Below are 14,691 nucleotides of genomic sequence, written 5' to 3'. Positions count from 1 at the left end.
GCAGGGCCAGAGGGAGTATTAACTTATATTTCTCCGTCCATTTTTAATTATCATAATTTCCTCTTTTAGAGTCAAACGATAATAACCATGACTAACATTTTACGATTTAATCTTTCATTATATTGATATGAAAAAAAAATACAATTTATAGTACTTTTAGTATAGTTTTTGAATATTTAAATATTTTGTTTAAAATATCGAATAAATTTAATCTAATTTAACTTTAAAAATTAGTCATACTGACTTTCGAAAAGGTAACATGACAATTAAAAATGGAATGAGGGAGTACTGAATGATACTTTCTCTGTTTTATGATAAGTGGTTTTTAGTTTGAACACATTTCTTAAGAAAATTACTTTTTTTTTTATGAAAAAAGTCCTCCTTTGATTTTATATTACTTGTCCACATTACTAAGATATGTATCCCAAATTACTTGTTAATTTACAAAACAAAGATATAGTTTTTTTTTTCATTTTACCTTTAAAATTAATTCTTTGAAAGTATAATTAAATATTGTAAATTTCCAAGAAGGCTCATCTACCATTAATATTGGTAGTGGTGTATAAGGCACACAACCTAGAGTGCAGTGCTAAAAAAGTTTTAAAGGGTAAATAAAAATATTCTTCTTAGTTATGATTTCTCGGGATGAATGGATTATTTTTACTAACTCATCCTTAATCAAATAACTACATTAAAAAAAAAAGCAACTCCTCGAAGATTTCTTAATTATGTTTTTTTATTTAAATAAGAGTAAATCGAAAGAAAAAAACTAATGTCTTTATAATTATATGAAACACAATCAAAAAATTAAAGTTCACTCATTTTGAAATAGGATGGGGAAAGTATTATTTACTACTCTATTTGTTTATGTGATATAATTAAAATTGCCAGTGGTTTGAGATTGGGACTTCCATGTTGGATGTCTCAAGTTCGAAACTCTTTGCCAGCGAAAGCAAGGAGTTTGACTTCTGGGTTGAGTTTGTCGCATCGAGCTTGTCTAGTGTGGGTTACCTGTCATATGTGGTTTGCGAGCTATTGCATAGGAACAAGATTTTACCTGTGCGCACTCAAAGAATAACGACTACAGATTTTCCTTGTCATCAAAAAAATAATAATCGAACTTTTAAATTTTAATGGTGAACTCAAATGTGAGAAGCATAAAGTATTTTTTTACATATATTTGAAATATATATATAAAAGTTTTAGAAATCACAATAATTAACATTTTATAAAGAAATTCACCTCAAAAGAAAATTTGATGCCCTCGAAAATTCAACTGTACCATGTAAATTGAGTTGTTATTAATAAAACAAGTGCAATATTTTTCGAAGACAATGAAAAATTGTAAAAAAAATTGATTGTATTCTAATTCAGTGAACATAAATTTACAACTCTTGCATTGCAAGAGGAAAAAATGAATGAAAGAGAAAATCAGTAGTATATTATCGGTCAATTAAGGCTGGTTCTTCTTCATAAGGAATTGTTCAATCGAGAAGTGACATGAAAAAATGCGTCTTCATTGCAGGGTATCGTGAGACCACCCATTGAATGTTGAAATCCAAATTCTTCCTCTGATTTCTGAAGCAATTCCTGGAATGAAGTGTGATTCAGGTATGCAATTGGAACTACGTATCTCTTCTTCTCTGTTTCTCCTACGTAAACTGCAAAGTGTCCTTTTGGTACATCTGATATTTGGTTCTTAGTTAAAACAGAGTGCAGTTTGTGGAATTGCTTCACACCGGAAATAATTGATGGTAAACGAATAATACCCATCACTAGATCTTGTTATTAGTGGTAGATAGGCTTGTGAATGAATTGAGAAGAATAATGCAGTTAAGGTGTTTGATGATTTGACTGACTGGGTATGGCGATATTTATAGTAGCTGCTGGAAAATTATGTTGCGTTCCACCACAGCTCAGCTGTCCTTGTGTACAATTGGTGTCATGTGAAATGGGTCCAACTTCACATGTTTGCTTCATCATCAACAAATAAAATACTCCTACCCAATTACCTAGCAAATAATTAATCAGCCCATTATTGTATTCCTTCCAAAATTTGATGAAATAGCCAAATAGTGAATTTAAGTTCCTACTCTACAGGATTGGTTGAGAACCTGAGGTCTCATGTTCAAAACTCAACAAAGATAATAAAAAAAAATATTAGGGGATTATTCCTCTGTTCTATCCTTAGTGGACATAATTACTTGGTATCTGTTGCTGATGGAAAATGACAGATATTCCGTGAGATTAATTAAGATGTGTGAAAGCTAACCTGAACACCACGGTCATAAAAAAAAAAAGATAAAAGTAGTGAGAGCTAATTAATCAAATTGAGTCTGCCATATATCCACTTGATTATCTCTTCCTGAATTTTGGTGGTATCTATCTACTATGTATACCACCATTCACCCATTGTTTCCACTTAGGAGATGCATGTGTATCCATATTATTGTTGCAATCTAATTCTTTTCTATCAAATTGCAACTCCCATACTGCCTTGAAGTACCTCACAAGTTAGAACTATATATAAGTATCTTCTACTTCTGCTAAAAGTTGTGAAGTCATTACTCATTAATGATCTAAAGATAACTTTTGGTACAAATTCCTACGTACGTACCATGCCTCCTATCTTCTGCGGAAATAACTGCATGCCCACATATATATGTCTTGGTTTAGAATTTTCATAAATATGCATGGCAGCACAACAAATTAAATTGTGTATTTTTGGTGCTAAATATTCAACTTAATTATATATATGTTCCCAACTAGTGGTTACTGCGTACTTGCATGAAAATAGCATTATTTTAATGAGTAGTCATTTACAAAAGATCTTTATTTCTACCGTAAGAGATATGTCATTTTCTTCTATTAAAATTGTAAGAGTCCACGAGATTTCATTTCCTCCTATTCCCCTCTTGATTATATGAAATTAAAGTAGAAAATTGAGAACGTTTTGATTAAGAAAGAGAAGGATTTTATCTTAATTAACTACTGCTAATAATTATATCGCAGGATTTGTGATACAGATTCAGATGATAAAAGATCAAATGATTGGAACTATATTTTCGATAAAGATCAGATTCAGTAGGTTTGCTTAATCTAGTTAATATTGTTACAAGTTCAATTTTCCAGTCACTGCTGACGCTGTTCAATAATTAGATTTCCTTATTATTAATTCTGCTAAAAAAGAAGAAGGAATAATTAAAGAAATTTCTTTTGACATCTATTATTCCAAGTCTGTGATCCAGATCCAGATAATTAAAAAATTGAAATTCCATGTAAACATAATTAATTAGCTTGACTTACTAAACTCATAATAAATTAAAGGTCTAACCTATCGGTGACCCCCTAAAGTTGAAAACAATTTTTACTTACACACTTTAACTGCATGCCCACCTGTATGTGTCTTGCTCTTGATTTTTCAATAATTATGTTCAGCACAACAAATTTTTGCATTTTCCTGTTGAATTTTCAACTTAATTACTTACATATGTTCCCAAACTAGTGGCTAGCTACTTGCATGAAATTAAACGAGTGCTAGTTTTACCAACTCTGCCATTTAATTTGATGATCAGCATGCTTTTGAAACTTGTGAATTGTATGATAATCTTCTTATTTAAAAAGTTTAAGTTGTTACGAAGATCGTAGGTTTGTTTACCTTATAACAGTTCCTTCTTGTATGGGTCGGATTCTTTTTTCTTAATGAGTCAAGCACATTTTTTTTTATAATGATGTAACGTCACTCATGCCTAAGACATCTGTCTGAAGTAATTTCACATTGAAGTGTGAAAAAATCTTATTCGAAAGATTGAGCTATTAGAGATATAGTATGTATTAATTCATTTAATCATATATAGGTTCCACATTATAGTCATTGCTATACTACAAGCTTTCGTACTCTCTAGAAAGAATCATACATTTATTACTAAACTATACTCGCTACAATCTGATTATTATATACAAATATAACTTTCGTAGAACTAGGACAGGAAGTTCTTTTGTTGTTGCTTGAATCTTAGCTATTTAAATAAAAGGAGATGTTACAACTATAACATTAATCTAAATTTCAAAATATTATAGCGGTGACTTACAACTAATGAAAATGAAAAGAGAAAAAAAGACGAAAATAGCACTCCCAAGTGTGAACAAAAATATTTCGGTACTATAAGTTTGATCTAACAACCCAATGATTTAATTAAGGAACGACTAACAAATATACATTATAAATTGCTTATATTGACCAAAATTATACTACCTGTACGCATAATTTAATTCTCCGCGTATATATCATTTTGAAATTTATGGAGCACATTAATTATTCTGTATTGAGCTACAAGCCTACAACTACGAAGTTGCCGGATCAAGGAAAGGAAAAATAAAAGGCCTTTAAGATTTTATTTTAAAATAAATTGGAAGTATATCACATGATTTCAATATCACAGAATTTGTGATCCAGATAATGAAAGATCAAATTATTGGAACCATTTTCTATATAACTACAATCAGCGTAACTTTTTTCTTAATTGCGCATTATTAATAATCATTATGAAAGAAAAATTAAATGTAAAAGAATATCTTAATACTGTGGATAGGAGACACATTTTGGCATTTGATTAATTTATGTGTGCCGGTAAGTTTCACTTTGGAGGTAAAAGTAAAACACTTTCTGATAAAGACGATTTCAATATCCCGAGCTCGAATTCAAGATCTCTGATTTGGTGGTATTGACGAGTGACGACTTTACATTTGTGAACAAATGTGAAGGAATCTAAAATTGGTTGGGAGTTGGCATTACTTGCGATTATATTACTTATTACTTAATTAGGAGATATGTAGGTTTGCTTAATATAGTTAATATTGTCACAAGTTCAAATTTATTAGTCTTTGACTCTACACCAATCACCACTAACGCTGTTCAATAATTAGATTTCCTTATTGGTAATTCTGAAAGAAGAAAAAAAGGATTTAAAGAAATTTCTTGACAACTACTACAACAGTTATACAGAAGGGCTTTAACATCATTTTCATTTTAAAAAACTATGAAAATGATTGAAATTCTATGTAAACATAATCAATATCAATAATTATACTTTAGAATAAATTAAAAGAATTTCTATGTGGACTACTTGGTTTTACAAAAGAATTAGCCAAAATAACCATCGATTATTACTTGCAGCAACATCCTTCTGTAGTTGTGTTGCTATTGTTTCGATCAGATGTAAAATTAGAGAGTAGAATTGATTAAAATATCAACGTGATAATTATTATAGGTGGTTGTTTGAATCCCAAATTTCATTGTGCTGCACTAAAATTGTAACGTTATCCATCACTAGAATTCGCATAGAAGGTTGCTTGGGAAAGAAGAGGAAGACAACTTTGGGAAAGGAGGCAAAATCCGTGTGAGAATAGTTTTGCACTGAATTATAAAAAGAGGTAAAAAATAATGGTGTATCAGCTATTCAGTTTGTAAATAGTTTCAAATTTTGGGGTGGGTATAAGTGTTCTTTTCCCCTTTTAAAAAATAAATTAAATCCAACACGTAATTTCACTAGAACGAAAAAAGTAGATTTCTTGACAAGTACTTTTTAAGTATTTTAATTCTGTACACATAATAAAAAGAACTACACTATCCACTACGAAAACACTATTACTTCCACTTTTCTTTTTAATCTTGTCGGTCCAAAAAGAAAATTACATCTTTCCATAATTAAAAATGATTTCTATAGAAATATCTAAAGTTTGTGTGTAATTTTTTTAAGCTAGACATAAATTAAGTATGTATGACAGTAAAATATGTCTAGTTAGGTAGTTTTTCAAATTTTAAAAGTCGTTCTCTATTTTCTTAAAATTTGTATCAATCAAAGACAATAAATTCCACAAAATTGAATCTGTATCAATTAATTAGTGTTTCTTGAATTGAGATAGAAAGAATAACTGATTGTTAAATTCTACTGATTTAAAAAAATTTAGCAGCATTATTCTTAAACTGTTTAAAATATTTAACGAAGACAATGAAAAATTGTAACAAAAATGAGTGTATTCTTTGCAATTCTGTCAACATTATGAGTGAGTGAAAAGGCAAATTTACAGCTCTTGCAAGTTGCATTGCAAGATGAAAAAGAAATAATGAAAGAAAAACAGTAAGCTCTAATATAATCTGTCACTAATATATTAATGCTTCTTCATAATATATATATGTATCATAAGGAATTGTTCAATCGAGAAGTGACATGGAAAAATGCATCCTCGTTGCAGGGTATTGTTAGACCGCCCATTGGATGTTGAAACCCAAATTCTTCCTCTACTTTCTGAAGCAATTCCTGGAAAGAAGTGTGATTCAGGTATGCAATTGGAACTACGTATCGCTTCTTCTCTGTTTCTCCAACGTAAACTGCTAAATGTCCTTTTGGTATTTGATTCCGAGTTAAAACAGAGTGTAGTTTGTGAAATTGCTTCAAACTTGATGGTAAACGAATAATACCCATCACTAGATCTTTGATTTTGAAGATAAGTTTTGGTAATTGATGGATTGGAACTTGTTGAGTTAGAGGAATAATTTTATGCACTGAAGGTGTTTGATGATTTGACTGACTTGTTCTTGTTCTCAAATTTGAACTGAAAAAGGCTATATTTATAGGGTTGTCTCATGTGGTAACGGCCCTACTTCACATGCCTCATCAACAAATTGAAATATTTCCCTCTGAAAAACCAAGTAATCAGCCTACAAGTTATAACATTGTGGATTTGCTTGCACAATTACCATTTATATTGATCCAATCGTTTTCGGATTTCGAGATTCAAATAAATCTATCTTTTGATCGTAAATTTTTCATATATCTTTTAATTATTGTGACTTATAATACTTTTTACCTAGTTTACGAATATATAAATTTTATTTCGATTTCACACGCAAATATCTGGTCAAACTGTTTGACTCTCAAAAAACGAAAAGTGTCACAGAAATTGAGACATCCACGTTCAATTGGAACTACTTATGTGCGTGATTGGAAACAATTACTTGGAGAGTTTCTAATCTGCCATGTATCCACTTGACTTGATTATTATCTAGTCCTGAATTTTGGATGGCCATAAACTGTCTGGTTATATATATACCACTTTTCTCCCATTGTTTCCACTTTGGACATGTATATATATAAAAATATTGTTTGTGTCAAAATATAAAACGAACCAACAAACAAAGAATTATATATGTTGCTCTCTAATTCTTTACTAGTATCTAATTGCAACTCCCATACTGTCTTGTTGTCCTTGAGGTTGTGCAAAAAGTTGTGAAGTCATTTATCATCTACATATTTTTTGGTGCCGAAATAACTGCATGCCCACCTCTATCTGTCTTGCTCTTGATTTTTCAAAAATATGACAGCACAACAAATTCTGCATTTTTCAACTTATAATTACATATATGTTCCCAAACTAATGGCTACTTGCATGAAAATAAACGAGTGGTAGTGGTGATCACCATGCATTTCAATATTGTGAATTGTATGATACTATTTCTTATTTAAAAAGTTTAAGTTGTTAGAGAGTACCTTATAACAATTCCTTATTGTGTGAGTTGGATTCTTTTTCTTAATGAGCCAATAACATTTTTTTTTAGGAAAAACTATCTAACCACACATACATCACTACCATATATACTATATTTACCTCTATTTTAAAATAATTACATATATTATCACTTTTAATATTTATACCATATATTTTAAAAGATTTATAAGATACACAAATCCCTTAAATATGGTATTAGATAATTTATCTTAAATGTAAACTCCTTAATTAATGGTCATTACTCATTAACAAGTTAAATTTTTTCTATTCCCATCTGTTGCTTTGCCGGCCGTTCCCCGCCCCATGTCAGCCCACTTTCTTTCTTCTTCTATTGGAATTCATTGACGTGTCAGATCATCTCATTCGAAAGATTGACTTAAGGTTTAGTACATATTAATTCATTTAATGATAGGTTCCACATTATAGTCACTGTCCTACTACAAGCTTTTGTACTCTCTAGAAAGAATTACACATTTATCACTAAACTATACCCGCTACAATTCAATTATTACATACAAATGTAACTTTTGTAAAACTAGGACGTGATGTTTTTTTTTGGTTGCTTGAATATTAGCTATTTAAATAAAAGGAGATATTACAACTATAACATACATCTAAATTTCAAAATATTATAACGGTGACTTACAGCTAATGAAAATGGAAAAAAAAAAAACCGGAAAAAGCACTAAGTGTGAACAAAAACATTTTGGTACTATAAGTTTGATCTAACAACCCAATGATTTCATTAAGTAACGACTAACAAATATACATTATAAATTATAATCCCTGTACTTATGTACTTAATTTAACTCTCCGCGTATATATCATTTTGAAATTTATTGAACACATTAATTATTTTGCATTGAACTACAAGCCTACAACTACGAAGTTGCCGGATCAAGGAAATGAAAAAGAATTTGCGCATTTATGATTTTATCATAAGATTTTAAAATAAATTGGAAGTACATCACATGTTACCAATATAACAGAATTTGTGATCCAGATCAAGATAATAAAAGATCAAATGATCGGAATTATTTTCTATATAACTACCATCAGCGTGACTTTTAATTAATAGAATCATTAATAATCATTATTAAAGAAAAATTAAATGTAAACAAATTTCTTAGTACTCTGGACAGGAGACGCGTTTTGGGGTTCGATTAATTTAAATGTGTCTCTTTCTGTCAAAGACGACTCCAGTACCCCAGCTCGAATTCAAGACCTCCGGTTTGGTGGTAGACGACTTTACATTTGCGAACAAATGTGAAGGAATCCAAAATTAGTTGAGAGTTGGCATTACTTACGAATTATATTAATTATTATATATACTTAGGGGAATATGTAGGTTTGCTTAATCTAAATTAATATTGTCACAAGTTCAAATTTAATTATTAGTCTTCGACTCTACACCAATCACTGCTGATGCTGTTCAATAATTAGATTTAATTTCCTTATTATTAATTCTGAAATAAGAAAAACAGGATTTAAAGAAATTTCTTGCCAACTACTACAACACTACAACAGTTATACAGAAGTTCTTTGACATCATTTTCATTAAAAAAAAATATAAAAATGATTGAAAGTCCATCTAAACATAATCAACAGCAATATTATACTTAGAATAATTTAAAAGAATTTTTATGTGGACTACTTTGTTGTTCAAAAGAATTAGCGAAAATAACCCTCGATTTCATAAGTTATTGCCAGTATACATGTTACTCACAAGTCCTAGCTAGTAGGCAATTACCAACATTGCGGAGTTAAAAAAAATGGTAGCTTGGTGTACGAAGCATTCCAGTGAAGGCCAACCACATTCTAATTAAGGGAGTGTGAAACCCGTTCTTATATGCCATATGTAAATCAAATTAAAACGTTACTCGAAAGCTCCTCTCACTACATAAAAAATATCATTAGCGGTAATTAACTTAATTACCGCTAAATATGTATTTTTAGCGGCAATTAACACTCTTTGTATGTCTCTAAAGCCTTTAGAGACATTGGTTCTAATGGCACTTAACTAATGCTGATAAAGACTTTAACACTCTTTATTAATGTCAATATTTAATGCCGCTAAAAGTCGTTTTTGTTGTAGTGTCTGCAAAATATTCTTTATGGATAACGAAACAGCACATCCAATGGCCTCTACGTTACAAAATCTCTCTTGCTCTTGATTATTTAACATAGAAAAATCTTGATATTTTATCTTTAAACAGGAAAAAGAAAAATCTTGACAGTTTGAAGTTTAAAATATTTAAACAATTAGATAGGCTACTTTATAAGGCATATAGTAATATAACTTGATAAAAACGATACGTAATGACAATGAAGAATGATAAATATTTGATTGAATTTTTTCCTTTCCAGTATTTTTCTCAACAGTATGAGTCAGTACTGTAAAGGCATTAATTTGCACATAAATTTACAGCTCTTGCATGGCAAGAGGAAAAAAAAAACGTATAACGTATTGAAAAATAAAAAGAAGAAATTAAGCATGCACTAAGCTTTGTTCAATCGAGAAGTGACATGAAAAAAAGCTTCCTCATTGCAAGGTATTGTGAGACCGCCCATTGGATGTTGATATCCGAACTCTTCCTCTGATTTTCGTAGCAATTCTTGGAACGAAGCATGATTTACGTATTTAATTGGAACCACGAATCGTTTCTTCTCTGTTTCTCCAACGTAAACTGCTAAATGTCCTTTTGGTACATCTGATATTTGCTTCCTAGTAACAACAGAATGCAATATGTTGAATTGCTTGACACTTGAAATCATAGATAACAAACGAATACCCATGATCACTTTTTTTAATACTGACTTGGTTGTACTAAATTTGGTGTTTGATATAATTGGAAGAACTTGTCGTTCTGAATTGTTTGAAGTGGAAATTATAATTTATATTAGCTGCATATGTTGTTGCTACCAAAGTGGACTGTGCAAGGGAGGTCCTACCTCACATGGCCTTTGCTCATTTTTGTCAAATTGGAAGAAAATGAAATGAAATATTCAATTCCCTATGAAGTCATCACTCTCATCCAAGTCTTGATTAAGGAGCCCACTTGTTTAATTGAACTTATTGCATATTTGGGCTGCTGCTACGAAGTTTGATTACTTGAGAAACTTTCATAAAGACTATACTTTTAGAGTCTAGTTATCGTACATAATTATAGTTTACCTAATTACTATTTGTTTTTATCCTATTGTATGCTCAATTTTACCGTATCAATGCACATAGTTGTGTTGGGTACAATCACCATGAGTTGTATGTGTTCACTCAGTAGCATAGCTATATAGAGTAAAGGGTGGTCAGTTGATCCACCTCCATTAAAAAATTATACTGCATATATATAGAATCTTATAGTGTGTATACAAAAATTATGTTTATACATATATATTAAATTTCAACTATCTTTAACAAAATTTTAAATTTTATTATTGCATTCGCTCGATATATCTCATACTGGATACAAACACCATAGGTTGTATGTGTTCGTTCACTGTATCGACACATACAGTGGCGTTGGATACGATCACAATAGATCGAAAGAGGACGCTGTATCAAATAGAGTGTACAAGTTAGTTAACCATGTAATTTTTCCATAATTAATTTTAATTATTTATATCCACTTACATTTGAATTTGGCTTGTTTTAATTTGTTGGTGGTCATAATACACAACACCGTCACTTGGCCATTGTTTCCAATTTGGACATAGTTTTCATCCATATTAATGTTTGTGTCTCAAACACGACCAAACATGAAACAACATCTCCGGCCCCTATACAATATTTTTTGTCTTTAATTGTGTATAATACACTCAAATTGAAAAATTCTTCATATTTAATTATCCAGTCGTTATCTAAATGTTACTCTTTCTTTTATTATATTATATACATATACATATGTTGAAACTCTTTCGTGCCTCCAGCCAATTAAAATATTTTTAAAAATATATTATAAGTTATATATATCAACAATTAATATAATTTTTTTTTATATATATTATCAGTCAAAATTTGTCCGCATAGTTACTACATTTTTTTTTTGTAATTGTGAATACTTAATAAGTAACATGAATGTACATATTATATAAAATTAACTTGAGCTATAGACTTACATGAAAAATAATAATGTAATAGAGCTCACAAAGTTTGTCCTATATAAATTAAATTATTAAATGGATGCTATATATGGTCAAGAGAGGTGATTGAATAATGTTTATTATATTGAACATAAAAAAAAAATTGTGATTGTACATCCAAACCTAATCAAGTTGATGACTTGTAACAGAAAGGAGTAAAAGGAAAGAAAAAAAAAATTCCCAAATGTCAACAAAACTAAATTTCGTACCAATGATCATTTCGTAAAGAATTAATTAACAAACTAACTAAATGGATTATTAGATGGCCACTAATAATGCCAGGATATATATGTATTGTTTGTGCATCTAATTCTCCGCGTTCATATTTACAATTTTAAATTAATGTTAGATATTATTATTCTGCATTGATATTTTAAAATTACTTATGAATTGCGAATTATTTTGGGATATGATTAATTTGAATTATTCATATTAAGAATATAAGAAATTTCATTTAAGGGTAAAACGTTCTCTAACTATTGACTAGTTCCAATAAATAATTTCTTATTTCCCTTTCAACTGAATATAAAAGAAATATTAAAAGAATTTTTTGATTATAGGAAAGAGAGCAGCAATTAATTATCTTAACAACTCATATAAAAGTACTTTATTTAAAAGAAAATTGGAAGTATAGTCATCAATATCAAAGAATATGTGATAATAAAAAAAATACTCTAATTATCATGATGGAAAACGATTTTCCATCTAAACAGAATCAACGTGACTTAGAGTTCTGAGAGTTTTAGAATTAACAATACTCCCTCCCTTCGTCCTATAACAATTTTCTTTTTATATGAATATTAAAAAATTATAAATAAATGTGATCACTTTTAAAAAAAATTAATTACAAGGTAATATAGGAAAAATCTAATTAATATTTTCTTTATTTAGTAAGGTGGACAATTAATAGTGTAATAGTAACAACTTTTTAATAAGATGATCAATTAATATGAGACAAAGTGAATAATCCATCAGATAAAAAGAAGACACTCCGTACATGAACATAAATAACCCCACCGACATGTCATAATTAATCATTCCCAGTGTGTTAATTAACGATGATGTAAAGTAAGTTATTTTTAAATCAAATTAATTAGTACGTCTTTCTCTACACTACTTTTCCACCGCGAATTAATATTCTCTTTTTAATAAACATGAAAATCCAGCCATGCAAAACAGCGTAGAATATTAGTAGCCCCAAAGAAGTGGAAGCTATTCTTTTATTAGTATCATAAATGAGACTACGAGGTGTCAAAATAATGGATTTAACTTAGATATACAAATAATATGTATTTTTGTTATACTAGTATTTATTGATAATTTAGAATAACAAGTTAAATTACATTATGTTGTAAAATGTTAAGTTCATCACATTGTTAATGTATATAATTTTAATTGTCAGAAAGTAATTTAGATTTTTCATCTTCGCGAAAATATAGATTTAGTTTTAACTTTTTTTTTTTTTTGTGTATATTCTTGAAAATATACTCGTTAAAATATTGAGATGGAATGGGAGTATAATGATGTGTGTTGTGATTTATGAGAAAATACAAACAATTAGTGCATGCAAGTGTAAAATATGGAGTAATTCAGAATAATCACTACTAGAAAAGAAAAAGTAGAAATAGAGAGAGGCCTTTTGCTGTGAATTAATGAAAAATTTGTCTTATAAATATAATTTTCCACTACATCAGCTCACTAGAAAAATATAATAGTGGAGAACAGATTCTCAATGAAATAATAAGAAGTTTCTTAATTTTTTTTTTGAAAACACTATTATTTTTTCTTTTCTCATTAATTCAATCAAAATTTGTGTCGGAATTGTCACTGAAAATTTCAATGAGAAAATATACGAATTGTTTCATATGGAACTTGGAAGTGAAAAATATATTTCCTTACACCGGTAATTGATTACATTGAACTTAAATGTATATGATGAGTATATATATATATCTGTGAAAAAAAAATCATTAAATTACAGTAATAAATAGTTGAACTCATAAGTTTAAAAATACAATGAGTTCAATAACAACAATTAATATTATTGACATGTAGAGATGAGATTCAAATGAGAAATGATAGTGAGGAATGTAGTTTCACTGCATGGAATAGTAAGACCACCCATTGGATGATGAAATCCATATTCATCTTCTGCTTTCCTCAACAATTCTTGAAATAATGGATGTTCCAAATATGATATTGGAACCACAAACTTCTTATGTTTCTTGTAATACCTCTCTCCCACATACACTACTATATGCCCTTTTGGTACCTCTAATTTTGTTCGTAAAAAAACATTATACTTAGCAGCTTGTCGAATCATCGCCCTTATACCTATAATCCCCATTATCAAACCAACAAAATTTCTTTGGCTAATTATCTTTCAATCTGGAGGAAGAAAAGAAGAAGTTAAAATTGTTTAAGGTTTAGATATGATTGATAAACATATAAGTTATACTATATATATATAGGATTTGAATTCTATTGGTTGTTTATGAATTGATATTATAATATTAATAACTATATGGAAAGAAGTGTGGGACCCTGAGAAAGCTCGACGGTGGATGGTTCTATTTATTTTTTTCTTCTCTTGCATGCATTATTAGTATGATAGTAGCAGTGATCTCATAAATTTATCAATTGGATCCCCCAACTTGTTGCAGTGTGAATACTTTTGAATGAAATTAATAACGATAAATATTTTGAATGAATGAAATATTTATATTTATGGTGATAGCCCACAGTTTTATTTTAAAGCTCATACCGCGTACCGCTTTGTAGAATATATTTGATCTTTAAATTTTATTTTGAAATACTTTTAAAAAATTATATTTGAATTCACATTGAAATGAATAAATTTGACACTAGTTGCATTTTGAATCAAATTACATAGATTAAAAAGAATAAAAGTATAATATTTTCTCCGATCTAAAATAATGATGTTTCATATATTAAGAAGGTATTTAAGAATTTTTGTTTTCC

General features: G+C 29.2%; 1 protein-coding gene across 1 annotated transcript; it reads right to left on the bottom strand.

Annotated features, from left to right (window-relative positions):
* Positions 1-10,068: 10,068 nt before the first annotated feature.
* LOC125845834 (auxin-responsive protein SAUR21-like) lies at positions 10,069-10,365 on the bottom strand. Its single transcript, XM_049525349.1, has one exon. The coding sequence runs from the start codon at positions 10,363-10,365 to the stop codon at positions 10,069-10,071; it is 297 nt and encodes a 98-aa protein (XP_049381306.1).
* Positions 10,366-14,691: the final 4,326 nt, after the last annotated feature.

The sequence above is a fragment of the Solanum stenotomum genome, chromosome 1 (genome assembly GCF_019186545.1).
Source record: "Solanum stenotomum isolate F172 chromosome 1, ASM1918654v1, whole genome shotgun sequence".
NCBI lineage: Eukaryota > Viridiplantae > Streptophyta > Magnoliopsida > Solanales > Solanaceae > Solanum > Solanum stenotomum.
The sequence above is the reverse complement of the archived record's forward strand: the minus strand, read 5'-3'. Positions and strand labels throughout refer to the sequence as shown.